The 18938-nt window shown below is 35.6% G+C and overlaps 1 protein-coding gene across 4 annotated transcripts in view; it reads right to left on the reverse strand.

The window, feature by feature from the left end:
- Window positions 1–18938, reverse strand: part of VEZT (vezatin, adherens junctions transmembrane protein) — a 98075-nt gene that overhangs the window by 11375 nt on the left and 67762 nt on the right. For 2 of the 4 annotated variants that reach the window (XM_076007098.1, XM_076007096.1), the window contains exon 12: window positions 17287–18796. In XM_076007098.1, the coding sequence (XP_075863213.1) occupies window positions 18771–18796 (26 nt within the window). In that variant the 3' untranslated portion in view covers window positions 17287–18770. Of the gene's footprint in view, window positions 1–857; window positions 18797–18938 lie in introns of those variants that run through there. The other 2 variants (XM_012775292.2, XM_076007097.1) reach the window with 2 other exon arrangements.

An 18938-nucleotide genomic window follows, 5' to 3' on the forward strand; every position in this document is an offset into this window, starting at 1 on the left:
TTGAGGGAATGGGAGTCACACATGTGAGTGTGGAGCTCAGTCTTTAAGACTTTGGTGATGGTAAAGGTAGTGGGGATTATGTGTGTGTGTGTGTGTGTTTGTGAGTGTAGAAGTGGAGGGCTAAATGGGTCCATTAGTTCTGCTGAGCCCCTGGTCTATTTATTAAAATACTACCTGAGCCACAGCCTTTCCTTCCGTTTCCATCTGACCTTTTCCTATGTCAATAGTCAGAAAATCTGGCTGTCCACTGGTGGCACTCATTAAAAACTACAGGTTTCACTCCCTGGAAATTCTCAGGCAGTAGATTTGGATGAGCCTATTTTTTTAATAGCCCCTGAAGTGATTTTTATATGCAACTGGGGTGAAGAGAGGGCCATTTCACTGGGTCTCTAGGAAGAGATTAGAATAGTTCATCTCCCGTCTGTTTTCTCTTCCATCTTTACTTGCTCCAGATGACCTCACCCAGTCCTGTGGCTTTAAAAGCCATCATTATGCGTATGAGTCCCACATAAATACCCCTATGTGCGATATTTCCTCTGACCTGAGTTCCTCATTTCCAAGTGACTATTCAACCTCTCACTCTGATTTAATTGACTTTTCAAAACAGAACTCTGTATTCCACACCCTCCCCAGCCCCACCCCACCACATGTCTTCCTCATTTCAGGAAATGGCCCTCACCAGTTTAGTCAGAACAACAAAATAATAATAAATGAAAATAAATCTTTACCTATCTTTCTTCAGACCCTACTTGCAACCCACCTGTGGCCTCTGCCTTCCTAACGCATCCAGGATCTGACCACTCCCCACTCCCTCACCACCTGCAAGTCTCCCTCTTGCCAAACAGCCCCTGACTCACCTTCCTGGAACCCTCCACTGTTCTCCATGGAGCAGCCAGAGTTATCTCCATAAAACATACATCAGACTACAGCACTCTCCTGCTCAAAACTCTCTCATGAGTACTCATCACACATGAAAATAAATCCCACATCATTTCCTCCGAACACATGAACTTTAGGTGAATCTGGCTCCTGGCTTCTCCTCCGGGCGCCCCTCAGGGCCTTCACACGTGGCGCGCCCTCTGGTGGTGGTTCTTTTCCGCATCGTCCCGTGGCTTACTCTCCCATCCTGAGGTCTCTAGACCAAGGCCATCCCCTCAGTGGCCTTCCCATTCTGTTCTACCTAAAAGAGCAGCCCTTTCCACTCTGTGTCCTTTACCCTACTTTATCTGGTTCTTAGCACTCATCGCTACTTGGCATCTTGCACATCTATGTTTATTGTCTCATCCCCTCACTGAGGGCAGGGACTTCTCCATTTTGTTCACTCCTGCATCCTTGAAGAAATAAGTAGACCGTATTTCGTTAAGTAGACCGAAATAAGTAGACCAGTATGTTTTGTCTGGATGAATCAGCATTCCTTCAAAAAGGTGTTTTTACTTTACTTTGTCCCTTTCACTTACCAATGAGTGAAATTTTACTTTGTCCCAGCCTTTGGCAAAGTTCAGGCTTTTCTATGAGGCAGGAATTTCCCAACAAAAAGATGGATACTTGAGACCCAATGGAAAATATTACCTTCTGAGAATCATACCTCTCACATAACTAATTCCTTGAATCCTGGCAGCTATTCTATGAGGTGATGTTGCTGTTTCCATTTTGTATGTAAGGGGACTGAGGCTTTAAGATCACAACGCTGGGGAGTGGAGCAGAGATGTGAACCCAGGTATTCTGATCATAGTTCAAAATGGAGAACGTAAAGTGTCTGTCGGCAGTGTTAGGACATAGTGCATGGGCAGGTAGGGTGGGGAATTGTCTTCTCTTTGCTTTTATGTAAATGAGACGGTTTAGTATCCTTGAGAAGGGAGTGTTTTGGAGGTCTCCACCTACTCTACTAAGACATATACCTTTTCTAGTCTCTACTTAACTGAGAGTTGTTCTCAGCAAACATCTTGGGAAGTTTCATTGAGGTTAAGTGGTAAGTACTGGAGAGAGTAATTAGAATCTGTTTGCTTTCATTTAGTCATTCAGTTAATATTTGCTCACCACAGGCCAACATATTTGGTTTGAGAGAGGAAATCAGGAAGTGTTTGCTTGGTTTGAGTTGTTTGGAAAAGTCTTTTAATTCCACTCAATTCAATTCCTGGAACAATGATATAACTGGTGTGGTTTAGAGTTAACCTCTCACCACAGTCAACTAGATAAAGTGGACTGGATTCCCCCAACTAGATAATAAGAAAACATTTCCAGTTTACACGGTGCTTTTGCAATAAGATCTCCACATCAACCCAATGAGTAATAAGGAATTTCAACACTGAGGACAGCGGCTTGGGGAGAGCGTCCAGAGAAATGAGATGAACAGTTTTAATATGTGAGTGAACAATGCACAGAGGAATTAACTGCCTGTTTGGTTAACTTCTTTTAGGGATGCTGGGATTAAATTAAATGTAGCCTGGGGGAACTGTTGTGCTGCTTGAACTAGTAATTAGGATTCCCATGTATGTGTATGTGCACATACATGTGTAAGAACATATGTGGATGTGTGCTCTTGTGTGGGGTAATCTGTGCAGGAAAATAAGAGAAAACTGACTAAATACAAAGAACAAATTTCTAATTTGAAGTCAACCCAGGCGTGGTGGTTCACACCTATAATCCTAGCACTTTGGGAGGCCAAGGCAGGATTCCTTGAGGCCAGGAGTTCAAGATCAGCCTGGGCAATATAGCCAGACCCCATTTTTTTTTTTTTTTAATTTTTGTAAACGATGGTTCTGTTTTTTAAAAAAATGAAGTCAAAGAGCCTTTTTGGAGAACCTAATCTTATTTTTTCTGGCTAAGAGACTTGGGCTCTTCAGCTAGCTATTTAACTTATTTGAACCACTTTTCTCATCTATAAAATAGGGATACTTATCTCACAGGGTGGTGCGTCTGGTATAAAGAAGGCCACTCAATAAATGTGTATTAAATTAAATATTCTTTCTACTTGTTACCATCCATTACTAATAAATAAAATATTATAAAATCATAGTTCTCCTGGCTTTTTTTTTAACCATTCAGGTATTATTTATAGAATTTATTCTTATTATATTTTCAGAATATATTCCTTCCTAGGGTGTCTTAGGATATGTGATAAATCAAAAAGAAATATAAACCTTAAAAAAAGAATAAACAGGAGCCAGACAACAGGGTACAAACCAGACTAAATAAATATGACTTACATCCTGCCCTAAAATATGGCTTGTAAGGGGAAAGTGATCAGGACTAGACATAGTTACTCCACTGAAAACATCTTTGCTTTGGTAGCTGTCGGAACTCAGCAGGAGCACCATGTTCTGTTTACTCACCAGCAGATGAAATTCTCAAACAGAACTTCTGCCGTGTACTCACAAATCAGCTAACATGTGTTCTCATGTCTGCAACCAAAACAGAGTGAACAAGAAGATCCATTGATATTTTTAAGGATAACGTATAAGTACTTGCTTCCTATGGCAAGGTCTGAGGTTGGGTAAGTTGGTGGACATCACAAACTATGAGGAATGCAGTGGCCCAGGAAGTTGACCTAAAGACAGAGGCACCGCTAAGAATCAGGCAAAAATTTTCCATTAGAATAAAGCAGCAGCCAATATTGTTGCAAGCATTTGATGTCTATTAATCTCATCCTATTACCATTGCAAACCTCTAAGCTAATTATCTGCAAAATGAGAATACTCCGTCCCAGGTGGCTGTGCCTGGTGGGACCTGGTATGCTGGAAGAACTATAGTTTTGTAATGTTAAGACAAGATAAGGAGTCAAAAAGGAGACATTAATTATGACATTAACAATTAATAACTTACTATTATGCTTATCCTTCGCTGCAACCAGTCAATGGCCTTGTAAAATAGGAATAATTGTCCTCTAAGAGTGAAGAAACTGGAGCTCTGGGAGGTGACCATAGAAGTTAAGTTGTGGAAGATCAGAGACGTTACCCAATTGTTCTGACTCCAAATCTAATGTGCTCTCTCCCATGCCTCAGAAAAGTCCCATAGGTTCAGTCTTGCTTTGGAGCATCCTAAGAGCTGAAACAGCAGGAGACCTGATCCTAGAAACCAGAAAGAGCCTAGCAAATTTTCTCAACCCAGTGTAATTTGCCATCTCCCCTGTCACACCACTCTTTGACCTTTTTTTTTTTTTTTTAAGACAGTCTCACTTTTTTTCCTGGGCTAGAGTGCCGTGGAGTCAGCCTAGCTCACAGCAACCTCAAACTCCTGGGCTCAAGTGATCCTCCTGCCTCAGCCTCCCAAAGTGCTACAATTATAGGCATGAGCCACCATGCCCAGCTATTGTACTACTTTTGCAAAAACTCTTTGGTATTTGTGGGACTGGTTCCCTCACTCCCTTCATGTGTGACCGCCCTATATAAAAAAGTATTCTCCATCCCCCATATCCCTCCTGTTAGGCTTTTTTTTTCTGTATAGTGTTTATCATCACCTGACTCCCAATATGTATATATTGTGTCTATCCTATGGTATTCAATGAGTGCAGATATTTTGTTCATTGCTCCGTCTTCAGCACCAAAACAAGTGCCTGGCACGCAGTACACAAACTGAGTGGCAACTATGGCTTTGGTTAATTAAAAAAAAAGGGGGGTGATATATGTGTGTGCAGAAATTATAGAGTTTTCAGTGAATACAGATTTTGTGGTAAATAGAAATCCTTCAAAACATGGGGCCCATGAGGAAAATAATATCAGGGATTCTTGGTTGTTATAATGATGAGAACCTCTGGATTAGATTATTCCAGGTTTTGAAGTTAACTAAAATTCAAACTCAACAAAACATCATTAAGAAAAAATTTAGAATTTTGATACTGGATCTGGTCATATCTTGGCCTCTGGGACAACAGAAACATAAGTGGTTTTTTTCTAGTTTAACATTTTTCTGTATTATGACCAAGTTATTCCTGCAAGAACTGAACACTCTGGGCCCCAGCATGACCCTAGGAACTAATAGTTTGAATATACACAGAATGGAAAGCTTTCTTCTTATGTGTGAATACAAGCTCCAAATAAGAATGAAACATTCTCAATGTATCAATTTTTTAAATAACACCTTTTCCCCCAGTTATACAAACATCATGTTCATTTTGGGGGGAAAAACTGACTAAATGTCATTCTTGTGTCATTGTTTAGAATAATCACTGTTAAGTTCTTCAGATCTTATATTCACATGTATATTAAATATTTTGTACTATAACCTTGTCACTGGCTATCATTACCCATGTATGAGTATCATAGCTCAATCTTCTAAGTTCAAGCAAGATAAATGGCTTCATGGCTAATAGGCATAGGTGCTAAAGAACAAAGCATTTTGCATCAAGAAACCACCAGGACTCCATTTCAGTCAGCAATGGCTATATAGATGGTTCTAGATATAAAATAAGAGATGGATTCTTTTGTTAGAGAAATGACAAACCTGAAAATTCTATCCACAGAGAAAACCTTATAATAGGATATCCCTTCACGATGAAAAGATCATGCTATTTAAGGGGAAAGGAATAACGTGTAATCGTAGGGAACTATTGTTCCTTTTGACTGCATATACTTTCCTTTTAATTTTAAATACTTGTGTTGGACTGCTTGAAGATACAAGGTATATTCTGTTCTTAGCAGTGTTAAGTTCTGTGTCGGAACCAGCTAAACTTATTTTTTAAACTGCTATCTCTTTCCTTTGCTATCTTTTCTTATCCTTCTGTCCAGTCTCTAAAAGTTGAATATTCTAAGTTCACTGTGCCTCAAAATAAGCTCTCTTCTTGCACCTTAGGACAGAGTGATGAAGTTGGTTTCACATAGTAGAGTTGTACATTTTTATAAAAGAGAATTTTAGAAATGGAAAAACTTTTAGAAGTCTAATCTAATTCATAAATCATAATTGATTTTTTCCTTACAAAGGAAACTGTGGGCTGGGCACGGTGGCTCACACCTGTAATCCTAGCACTCTGGGAGGTCAAGGCGGGTGGATCGCTCAAGGTCAGGAGTTTGAAACCAGCCTGAGCAAGATCAAGACCCCGTCTCTACTAAAAATAGAAAGAAATTAATTGGTCAACTTAATATAGAAAAAATTAGCCAGGCATGGTGGCGCATGCCTGTAGTCCCAGCTACTTGGGAGGCTGAGGCAGGAGGATCGCTTGAGCCCAGAAGTTTGAGGTTGCTGTGAGCTAGGCTGATGCCACAGCATTCTAGTCTGGGCAACAGAGTGAGACTCTGTCTCAAAAAAATAAAAATAAAATAAAAAAGGAAACTGTGGCTCAATATGGTTAAATGATTTGCCTGAGTTTTAAAGTAATAGTTTTGTCCAGAACTCGTCTAATGACTTCCAAATTCAAGGGCTCTGTACTGTCTCCTAGAGGTTAGCTGTAAAATGAAATGTATAACTAGGCAGCTTATCATAAAGATTAAGAGATGTTGGTAGCTTTTAGGATCTCGTTATCTAATTAGGATACTGGTTCTGCCACTTTATGTGTGTGTGATTGAGTAAGAAAACTACTGAGCTGTTTTCTTACTCTCAAACAATGTATTCAGGTTCTAGGAATATGTATGATGACCGTGTTATATGTATACATACAATGCTTTCTCATAAGGACACATCTGAAGATCTTCCTTCAAATAAATAGACCTACTATTTTATGACCAGATTCTGAAAATGTTCTATTAACGTTTACAGATGTACATTCGGGGAAAATTACTATTTGCCAACTTTATTTTCAATGGCTATAGCACATCTCCTGAAGACCTTCAAAAGCAAATTGTGAAGACAAGGAATGATTATCAAATGGGATATTTCCTACCCAATGACTTCAGAATCTGGTAATTACATACATCTTACTTACCTTATCTCACACTTTTAATTAGAAAATCCCAGACAAGGGCGAAGTTTCAAAAATTGCCTTTATACATATTTATTTTTTGCTCAAAATCTTTTCTGGAAAGAGATGGCATATTTATCTAAAAGTTCAGTTCAAGGAAGGCCAATTTCTCTTTAACCAGCATTTAGTCTACAGAACCATTTGGGAGTTCCCATGAACATTCTCCAAAGTGTAGGTAAGCCTAGAAAGGTTCAAACCAATAATTTATTCATTTAACCAACTCATGAAAGTATGATCCACTGGATGTTAACATCCTTTGTGTCAGTATTTTTTCTGTCAGGGAAGTAATATAAATCAAAAAATATAACATGCTTAGAATGTATCAAATGGCTGACAGTCACTGGGAATGGCAAAAATGGAACTTTTAAACTTAAACTGCTGTTTTCAGTCTGATAAATTATCATGTGAGGCACTTAAATGAATAAATAAAACTTGGACTAATGAATCAAAGGCTTTCCCAGAAATTTGCCCCTTGTTATTATATTAGTAAATTCTGAAAAATAGAGACAGAAGGAAGAGAAAAAGGATTTTTACCTTTTGGTTATTAATTCATGTTGTAAACATCAGAATAAAAAAAGGTACAGACAAAAAAGATATAAGAAAGTACAGACTTTATTTGAGATTTCTTAAGCTTAGGAGGAACGAAATATACACACATATATAAACCTACAGCTGGGTTCTTATAAAATCCTTTAAAATGTTTGACAAAAATTCAATGTGACAAGTTACAAAATGTGGTTAAAGAAAGTACTGCATCGAAATAAATGTTATAGATATTTGCACACGCATGTTCACAGCAGCATTATTCACAATAACTAAAAGGCAGAAGCAACCCAAATGTCCACCAATGGAAGAATGGATGAAAAAAATGTGGTAAATACATACAATGAAATATTATTCTGCCTTAAAAAAGGAAATACTGTCATATACTACAGTATAGATTAACCTTGAGGACATTATATTAAGTAAAATAAGTTACAAGAAGACAAATACTGTATGATTCCACTTATGTGAGGTATCTAAAATAGTCAAATTCCTTGAAACAGTAAGTAGAAATGTGATTGCTAGAGGCTCTGGGGGGTGGGGAGGGCAGAAAATGGAAGTTGTTTACTAGGTATAGAGTCTCAGATTTGCAAGATGAAAAAGTTCTGGAGATTAGTTTCACAATACTATAAATATATTTAACCTTACTGAACTGTATACTTAAAAATGGTTAAGATGGTAAAATTTGTATATATTTTTTAAAAAATCATAATTTAAAAAACGTACACAAAAAGAGTCCCGTGCCCTTCCCTAAAAAAGATTATAATCTCAAGTCTTCAGGTAGAGTAGGAAATGTACAGTTCTAATATATAAAACACAAGTGATAGAAAAGTGAAAATGAAAATACCTCTGAAAGAATATTCCCAAAAGATATCTTTAAAAATACAGTTTAAAATTCAATAAGAAAAAAATGAAAAAAACATCTCTAATAAGAATCTGAATTGAAGGCAGACTTTAAAAAACTTTAGTAATAAGCCTTAACTCTTTAAACAGTTTACAAATTCCTATTTTCTGTGTTCATAATTAACAATGTTAAAAGATACTGTGTGCAAATGCCCCCCAAATATTGAGAACACATTATATATAAACCTAAGATAGGTTCGCTCATTTCAGTCCATGTCAAGAAATAGTTAACTATGCTCCCAGAAAAACACTGTGCAGAAAGGAAAACAATGAGAATGAAAAGTAAACAAAATAAGATTTAAAAGGCAAAAATAGTTGAATCTATGTGATGAAGCATTTATGTGATGAACATAATATAGAACTAACTCCACAGCTGAGTTCTTCAGAGTGAAACTCAATAGGCTCACAGTCCTATTTTAAAGGAAAATTCTACTGACCCAATTTTGCTGGTGTGATAAGGCTTAGAGGACCAGCACAATTTCAAGCTACTTTCACATATGGATTTCCGGATTAGTCTGCAATTATTTCTTTTCTTTTTTTGGAACAGAGTCTTGCTCTGTTGCCTGGGCTAGAGTGCAGTGGCCTCACGATAGCTCACTGTAACCTCACATTCTTGGGTTCAAGGGATCCTCCTGCCTTAGCCTCCCAAGTAGCTAGGACTACAGGCACACACTACCATACCCAGCTAGTTTTTCTATATTTTGTAGAGATGGGGTCTCAACTTTTGCTCAGGCTGGTCTCAAATTCCTGACCTAAAGTGATCCTCCCGCCTTGCCCTTCCAAAGTGCTAGGATCACAGGCGTGAACCACTGCGCCTGGACAGTCTGCAATCATTTCAGACATGGTCTAAACTGACTGCAGAAGCCAGCATGACTAATATACTTTTTCATTGTCCACTGTAACTTTTGGATTTGGGATCATTTCATGCCTTTTCAGAAATCTTGTCATCTAAATTAAACAGAAAAAAACATGTATGTGACTATAGCAATGCCACAGTTATGATATGAGACCATGTGATGAATTAACTAGAATATTTTAAAAATCCAGAGCAGCAGGGAACAAAAACTGAGAAGCCTAAAAAAAATCTCCTTCTGTAAAATACTGATGTGAAATGTGAGGCATTAACCTATCTCTACTACATCATCCTTGCTTGTTTTCATTATCCACAGCAGAACCTCTAAAAGTGAGCTCTAGGTCAGGCATGGTAGCTCATGCCTGTAATCCTAGCACTCTGGGAAGCTGAGGCGGGAGGATCGTTTGAGCTCAGGAGATCAAGACCAGCCTGAGTAAGAGTGAGACCCTATCTCTACTAAAAATAGAAAGAAATTGATTGGACAACTACAAATATATAGAAAAAATTAGCTGGGCATGGTGGTGCATGCCTGTAGTCCTAGCTACTCAGTAGGCTGAGGCAGAAGGATTGCTTGAGCCCAAGAGTTTGCCATTGCTGTGAGCTAGGCTGATGCCATGGCACTCTAGCCCAGGCAACAGAGTGAGACTCTGTCTCAAAAATCAATCAATAAATAAATGTGAACCCTAAAATATGGCAAATTCAATAACATATTAAAAGACAATGCATTAATCTCCAGAAACAAGAGTTTAAAATCACTTAGCATTGGAGCCAGAAAGCAAGGACCAAATGCCCATCAGAAACTATGAACAATTATTCAATTAAATGAGATTGATGTAATATTGTAGAAAGTGTTTAAGAAAACAGAAACCATTAATTTGGGGGGAAGATTGTCTTGGGGAGGAGAGGTTGATTTTATGTGGCTAAGTTGCTTCAGCTAAAAATAGAGATCTGATAATAAAAGTCACAACACTATCTCTCCTCACTGGCAATTAATAATAACCAAATAGACTTTCTATGGTGAGAAATTACTATAATGTCAGTCTGTCTGAAAAGACTACCTTTTTTTTTAAAATTTTATTTTACAGATACACAGCTACTTTAAGGACTACCTTTTTACCAAATGTCATCCCTCTAATTTTAGAAGGGTTAGCAACCAATTCTTGCTAAAATGTAGACACACATACAACAAAATGTGAATCTTGGTGAACATCAGCCTCAGGTTATCTTCGTCTTCATGTTCTTGATGTTCCAGGAATGATGCGCGAGTTTAGGTTGGTTCTAGGATAGGCCCAGGGGCCTGGTTTGATCTGGGATCCCTGGGACCATACCTAGAACAAACCCAAACAAAACCAAACTCCTTGGGAGTCCTTTCAGCTCAGGTAGACTTCTTGGTTTTTCACTCACATGGACCTCCAGGTCTGTACCAGCACCATACACCAACCTTTAAGGGATGGGAGTAACATATCTGGAACCTTCTGTACATTGTCATATGTTAGCACTGTGCCTGAGTGCTACTTAAGTCATAGTATGAACACAAGGCACACATTAGTCAATAAAAGTGCAGAAAATACTTAGATTTAGAAATGGAGTTAATTTCCTTAAGAATTTACTTGGGAAGGGGGAAAGGATATGTAATTGTTTTAGATATTATAAAAGAATAAACTCATAAAAAGACATGCTTAGTTTTAGAAAAAATATTCAATAATAAACTCATTGGTTGGTAGCCAACCTTTAGGAAATGTTATAAAAGTGAAAAACATAAGGCCTTAAATAGTAAAATTATCCCTTAACTTAAGAAGCTCTTAAGATATAAATATGAGAGGAAATATATATTTCTCCAACCGTATCTCATAGAATATACCCATTTTTAAAGATAGTGCAGTTAGAACTATACACAGCTCAAATACTGTTCTATTGCAATAACATGTTGCTAAATGAAATTCAAGACACAGAAATAAAACTAATTTTATGGCTGACAACCTAAAATATATTAAAATGTATAGCATTTAAAAAATACCATATGCATTTTAATTTATCACACATTTTAGGATATCCATAAAATCAGTTCTTCCTTATTCATGCTAAACTTTTGCATGTGTGAATCCTGAAATCAATTTATTCTCTTTTTGATTTACAGCAATCACACTGAGTAGAATCACTTTCCTCTCACAACTATACTCAAAGAGAAGCTTGCTCCCTCTACCACCAAGCCAGGTTTGGCGTTGTGACTATCTCTTCTGGAATGGCAATCTCAACTCAAGAAATGGTTTGGATAATTTATTTTTTATGAGTATTATATCATAGCTCCCTTCTATTAGCACAGATAACTAAAAGCTGACTATGAGGCATGGTCATAACATGGATAGATTGATTTTCCAATTACTCTGTATGTGATAGAAACATGAGTCAATATATGGTTACTAAAACACAATCAGCATATCAGTAAAAATAAGTTGTTTGATGCTAGCATATCCATTTCTAGGCAGATTTGAATTTTACTTGCAAATATTATAACATGCAAATTTCAGGTTTACTTTTCATTCAAGATAGAAAAGTCATCCTGCTTGATTATTTAACATATTAAATGAAATTTAAACATGCCAAATATAGAGTGACAGTGGAAATTTAGTCATTCAAATATCTGTCTATATCATTAGATCTAACACTGATAATTTTTGGTAAGCTTTTAACATATATTTCCTTTAGTTAAATAAAAATAAAGATATTGTTTTAAAAAGTAGCATAATCAAAAAAGAAATCCTTTATGGTACAATTGCCTAGACTATAAACCTTATTATTTCTCATACCTCTGTGATATCAATAATGAATGTTTTCTTATTTTTCAGGTCTTAATCTATTTCATGTCTTGGAAGTGAAGATATATTTCTCTCTAAACAACAAAAACAAAAAGCCAAAGAAATTCTTAACAGCATGTGGTATCCAATTCAAATAGGAAATACTATAGAAAACGCTAACTTGAGTGGACCAGTTTTAATCAGAGCCAAAGAATTATAGTATAGAACTAACTTTAGAGCAAGTAAAGTATGGAAACAAAATGATTCCTTTTGTATAATAATAACTCTTCTATTTTGAGAGCAGGTATAGAATCCAGTACCTTCACATATTTTAAAGATAGCAGTGAAACAGGTAGTGAGTAATAACTGTCACAAAATCCACACACTTCAGCATAATCTGCCTCTTTTGGTCTTCACTCTGAGTCTATTCACTTTTACTTTATACATAATTCTAACTGTATTAGTCATCTGGTTTCCAAAGCAAAAGCAGATCAGAAGGCACATTATGAAGGTAGAGAAAGGCTACTGTTACAGGCATAGTTGAGTAAGAAGTAAAATAAATTGAGGAATCAGAATGATTATTAAAAAACAAAGGCATGAAAACTGAAACAAGCACAGCAGAATGGAGCCATTTAGTACAGGGACAAACAGCTCTCAGTGTATAATTAGTCTAGCTGAGTATCATAACTCACGTTACTGACTACCGTGATATAAAAAATTAAATATATTTCATACATTATTTAAGAAGAAAGCAATGCATATGTTTCATAAAGATTTCCTTCAGAAATTATTTCAAAAAATTTTAATGCTGAAAGAGGTTCAAGCTCTGTAGGAAACTAGGACATCTATAATGACTCATTCCCCAGATATCAAGTTAGCCAGTTCTTAGTAAAGTCCATGTTTAGTTTCAAACCAATAGTTCTAGAATACAAGTCTTAGTGAATAGAGTGGAAGTTACATTTATAATGCTGTAAGTTTTAAATCTGTGTTGTCCTAAGAACAATTAATGAGAACAAAATATTTGATATTTTCCTGAAATATACACAATGATATATACAAAGAAGATAGTCAAATTTTCTTTTACAGTAGAATTCATTAATGGAGAATCCTAGAAACATCAACATACAAAAACTCAATAGTTTAAATATATGGCAATCACATATTCAAACCAAATATTTTTAGCAACTTCTTAGTAAAAAACGAAGAGGCAAACCAAAAAATGCTAAGCAGCCAAACAGTTATCACAAAGTCCATGCACTTTACTGACAGAAAAGCCCCTCAGCTTTCTTTCAGTCTACTTACTCTTATTTTAGACACAATTTTAGCAAGCTTGGCAATCGGGCTTCTCAGTCCACAGCAGATTAGAAGCAGCAAATTAGGGGCCTATTGCAGGAGGCAGGCGCACAAGACAGCAGCAAAAGTGACAGCTGATTATAAGGGAAGATAAAGAAACTGTGAAAAACAGACATAACTCAAAAAGCATAGCAATGTGAAGTCATGTAGTAACGGGGCACATGATACCATATATCTCAATAGCCCCTGAAGGTGAATTTCTGTTAATCATCCCCTGAGAGGAACTGATATTCTTAAAGATGATAGAGAAAAAGTTAAATGATCTTTTATATAACTCTAGAAAATGTGAAGTAGAAAGTATACCTAGTTACTAAAATGTTAAATTTAATGATTAAAAGGATTTGCCTTAGGTAGCTAAAAAATTAATTTATGCAAGTTAATCACCTGGCAGTGACGACAGATAAAGGAATTGTTACTGTACTTAGATATTTTTCCTATGTCTTCTCTTCTAAAATATTTGCAGTTTTGTTTGCTAATGTAAGTATGATTTGCATAGATACATTCTTAATAGAATTAGAAAAATAAACCAATCTTATGTTTTGGCTGTCATTCAAAGTATAATAGCTACATTAGTTTAAAGAATGATTTAGCTGAGCTATACCACAGTCCTGGGATACTTAGCTCTTGTTTCCTTGTTTTGTTCGGGTATAGAAATACACTATGATTAAACCAAATCAGTTGAACTTTTATCCCCATATGATTCCTAATACTTTGTTAAAATATTTGGTATTTTACATTACTGATGGGAAGTAAAGAGTCAGAGTCACCAGAGTGAAATGATCTCTAGGGTCTCTTCTGACTAACATTCTATTGACTTATTTTGTGAAATGTATCGAAATTGATTCTTTCTATGCTTTAACATTAAAAACTTTGTCATTTTTATTGTGTGAATCAGAATGTTACTTTTATTTTTAAAAGAAAATTGAGTTTTAAGTTGACTTTCTTATCTGTAGGTAGACAAAGGGTAAAAAGCCAGTCTTTTGAGAGTGAACTAAATAGACTCACATGCATTCTTCTGTTAACTACTAGGTTTGCCCTGATTGAACAAACTATGGAAATCTTTGTATTAAAAGCTATTAGGATGCTATTCCTAAAAAGAATTATACTATCAAAATAATATTGTAAAATTTGGAAAGCACAATTCTAAGTTTTCCCCATAAAATATTTTTCCCAGTGGGAAAATATAGGATAGGATGATCTAGATCATTCTAGATATAGGATGGCACCTATTAAAACTAGCCAAAACATTTTACTCTCTCCACATTAGATCAATACATTTTTGGAAAGGAGCACTCATATTGAATAATAATAATAATAAACAGTGTTAAAAGAAAAAAAGGTCAAAACCTGATTTTTAAAAAGTAAAATATTCTTAGAAAAATAATGAAAAAAGAATACCTACTTATATTCCATTGGCCCTTTTGTTTATATTTCCTAAGGTATTCATGACAAGAACAAAGTCTTAGATTTTATTGGGCATAAACATTACCTAAATGACCAAATGACCAACTAATAATCACTGGGAATGTGGCTTAAATTCTCCATTTAAAACATAAGAATTCCAGTTTATTGTGATGCAGGTACCCCACTAAAACAACTAAGAAACACTGACTTAGAATAAGAGAAAATTAGTTAAGAAATTTTTGAAAAGAAAATAATATTTTACATTGGAAGTATTTTAAAAGCTGAAAACTACATATAAGAAAGAATATTCAATTAAAGTTCCAAGCTGTGTATATCATAATTTCAACAAGTAGAGTTTTCATGGAACTAAGTAACAACTAGTGAATAAAACAGATCAGCCTAAAAGATTAGAAATTCCTGATTGAAATTATTTAGTCTTTCAAAATAAAAAGTATCATCTTAGAGAACACTGAATAACACTGATCCAATATTATGAAGATATTTCCCCAAAATTAGGGTAATAAAAATAGAATACAATAAAAGAATTAAAAATTATTAAACTCTAATTCTTCCTGTGTATGGTTATAGGTTAAGAGAGAAATTACCAAGTTTTTCCATAATTGCTTCTTCTAAAGCTAAGTAATAATGAAGTCAGCAAACTAAATAAGAAATCTAAATAAGAAAGTTAAACCCTAAATATTATTATTTAAGAATATAATAGTCAGGTACAGTGCAAGAAGAATTTTTTTCTTGAAATTTAGCTATTTCCAAATGGTAAAGTTAGGTATTGCTCCTAAGAGGTTAAGTAGGTCCCAGAATAATAAGTCCCAGGATATTAATAGTCCCAGAATAAATAAGTCCCAGAATTTTGGCAAAAGGCAAAATCACTTATAATACAAAGGATCTCTACCTGAATCATATAAAGCAGAACCAAGTTTTTCCTCAGGATAAAAAAATAAATTTCCTTAGATTATTGAAAGAAAAAAATCCCCTTCGGTATAAGTAAATTTACTCACCAACAGTGCTAAATTATAGAATTTGAATGTATTTCTTAACTCTAAAGATAAGCTAGACTCTCATGTAATTTTCTTTCTAGGAAAGTGAGTTATTCCTACCATGTTTCCTAAATATGTCTATAAACTATGTCAGTGCACAGGAGTTATAGGTTTCAAAAACAGTATACTTCTGAAAATATCACTCTTTGAAAAATGCAGTCACAACACAAAACAAGTGAGATTGGCCAATCTGAAAAACAGTCTGTTTTAAGAGGTAGTATGTAAATGAACCAAGAAACTGGCAGGATGTTTCCTGAATCTCATTAAGGTGGACAGGGCTAGAAAACAGCAGCATTGTGATCTGCCTGTGTTAATGGCACCCTATCATCTCTAGGCAGACTGATACAAAGAACTTTATGCTAAATTGGGGGCCCGGCCTTGGCCTATAGGGATCCCACTTTGATATAATCTCTTTTAGTTGCAACAAGAATGGAAGAAGTAATAAACAAAAACATTGAAGGCATAATTCTTAAAATGGTACAATGTTCTTTTTTTAAAGATCATTAAGATATCTTAAAATTAACTACTAAATCCACACAAGCAAAGAAACTTAAGAAATATGTCATAACCCAAGTACTTTTCAAACTACTTTTTTGTTCCAAACCCCAGCACACATCAATTGTATGAATTAATTTTTTTATTCAGAACCTGTATGTTCGAAGATTGGTATAAACAAAAATGAAATACAAACAACTGGTTATTAACATAATAGCTGCAGTTATTAACTGCAAAAATACAGTAAAAAGGAGTCATACTAAATATTAATGTTCTTGCAACAGAATTATCCCAATTACTTTATGGTAGCAAATTCTGGCAAGAAATGATGATTCATTTCTTATTAAAAATACTTAAAGAATTCCCAAGATTGATCAGATGTGCCACAAATAAAACAGCAGTTTATTCAAGAGAGCCCTTACCTTTCTCTTATTTTCCTAACACAACTGCCATTTACAGGTAACTACTTAATTTCAGATCAATTATTCAAACCAGGGTTCTTCCTGTAAATTCACATTTTAGCTTTATATATATAGTAAACTTATACTCATTTTCCCTTTCCAGTCTTGAAGCTAAACATTTTCATAAAAGGAACAATCTAAAATCACTTCATGTGAATCTTGGTTCTTATTTTTCTTCTACATCATTTTTATTTTCTTCTATTATTTGTTCTTCCTCCTCATCGCCAAAAGTCTGTTCTTGCATGGTGGTAAAGGAGAGAGATCTAGCAGCCACTTCTGCAGCGAGGCCTGCAGTGAAGGTAAAATCCGGTGACAGCTGTAGCCGTGCCAGCCTGTGCTTAATGGAGGGCTGTAATGAGTCCCTGTGAGTTGGAGGGCCAGTGGCCATGCCACCTCCATCTGCCTCCTGAGATTCATCTTCACTGTCACATTGGTAATACATTCTTTCTTCTGCTCCTTGGAGGAAGACTTTGTTTGCAGAATTGTCTTTATTTTTATCCTCTACAGGGTTTTCACATAAATACTCAGTCCTACTTATTTCACTCTCAGTTGTGGAGGGTTTACTATTTTCCTCTTCAGTATCATTTTTACCAACTTTTCCCATATCTGAATTCATTGATGGTTCTGATTTACTTATGGGTTCCATTGGGTCTACAGGAGACAAGGATTTCAACACGGCTTCAAAGAAAAAACAAAAGAAAAAAGAAAATAATAACTAAGGACCTAGCAATGATTTAAACTTTTAATTTAAACTCCCAGTAGTTTTTTAAAGAATGATAAATGAATAAAAGCTAAATAAAATATTCTAGTAAAATCAATTAATCAATGTAAATTCATAAAGCCAGGGAACTTTATAAGAGATAAAATGCCTAAGAAAGTAAATGAATAGGGAATTATTGAGGTTTTTTTCCTTTTTCCTGTTACAGAGACAGAGTTTCAATCTATTACCTAGGCTCTACAGCACTGTGATCATAGCTCAACTACATCTCCAAACTCCTGGGCTCAAGTGATCCCCCTATTTCAGTTTCCCAAGTAGCTGGGCTTAAAGGCATGCACCACCATGCCTAGCTAATTTTTAGATTTTTTTAGAGACGGGATCTGTTCTTGAACTCCTGGGCTCAAGCGATCCTGCCACCTTGGCCTCCCAAAGTGTTGGGAATATGGGAGTGAGCCACTGTGCCTGGCCAGATAAGGATGTTTAAAACACCTCACATATTATCTTATTCCAAATATTAAAGCAGTGGTTCTCAAAGTGTGGTGCCGGTACCAACAGCATCAGTCATCACCTAGGATGTTAGAAATGTGAATTCTTGGGCCTTATTGCAGACCTACTGAATTGGAAACTCTGGGAGGGAGGACCAACCGTGTTTCATAAGCCCTCCTCTTGACTCTAATATACACACTAAAGTTTGAGACCAATTGTATTAAAGATTAAGCAGCATGGTTTTCATTGATAATGTGTCAGATAAAAGGCCCACAGTAATCCAGATAATAATATCTTCAACATATATATATTTACAAGTTAAAACAGCATGGAAAAAATGCAACATACAATTCAACTTACTTGCCAACCACCTAACAAGATCCTAATGAAAGTAAAGCCATAACGTCTACACATTTTCTAGTGCCACAGAAAAATACAAATGAAATAAAATCTGGATTTAAGATCAACTATTATACAAAATATAATACATAAATATAACATATATCCATACGGCAGAAGTTGTCCTTGCAAGGAAAATGAAGTTTTATTTAGCCCCTCTTGATGTTAGTAGGCAGTGGGTTGCTTGCTAGGCAGTCTCTCCTCCCAGCATGAGGGGGTTAGTACAATACAATATATTATGAAGCATGACGGATGAAAAAAAAAGTGCTTCTTGAAGATCTGGCGTGTATTTAAAAAATACTTTGGGAAACGCGTCCATTTCCAAGAAACATCCCTAAGCTGCAGTAACTCCACTAGAGAAGCAGCAACAACAGAAAAAAATGGCCACAGCAGGTTCCAGTGTAGAATTTCCCTTTCTAATTCCATTCGGACTTTACAAACCCTGTAGGCAGAGATGAAAACAACTCTGGAAGATGCACTGAAATTTTTCATGGGAAAAGCATTCTATGGTATCAGCAGCTTTTTACATATTTTCACAAACTAAAACAGTATTATTGCCTTTTCCAATGCAAACTGTATCAAAA

Source organism: Microcebus murinus, chromosome 10, assembly GCF_040939455.1.
Source record: "Microcebus murinus isolate Inina chromosome 10, M.murinus_Inina_mat1.0, whole genome shotgun sequence".
NCBI classification, from domain to species: Eukaryota; Metazoa; Chordata; class Mammalia; order Primates; family Cheirogaleidae; genus Microcebus; species Microcebus murinus.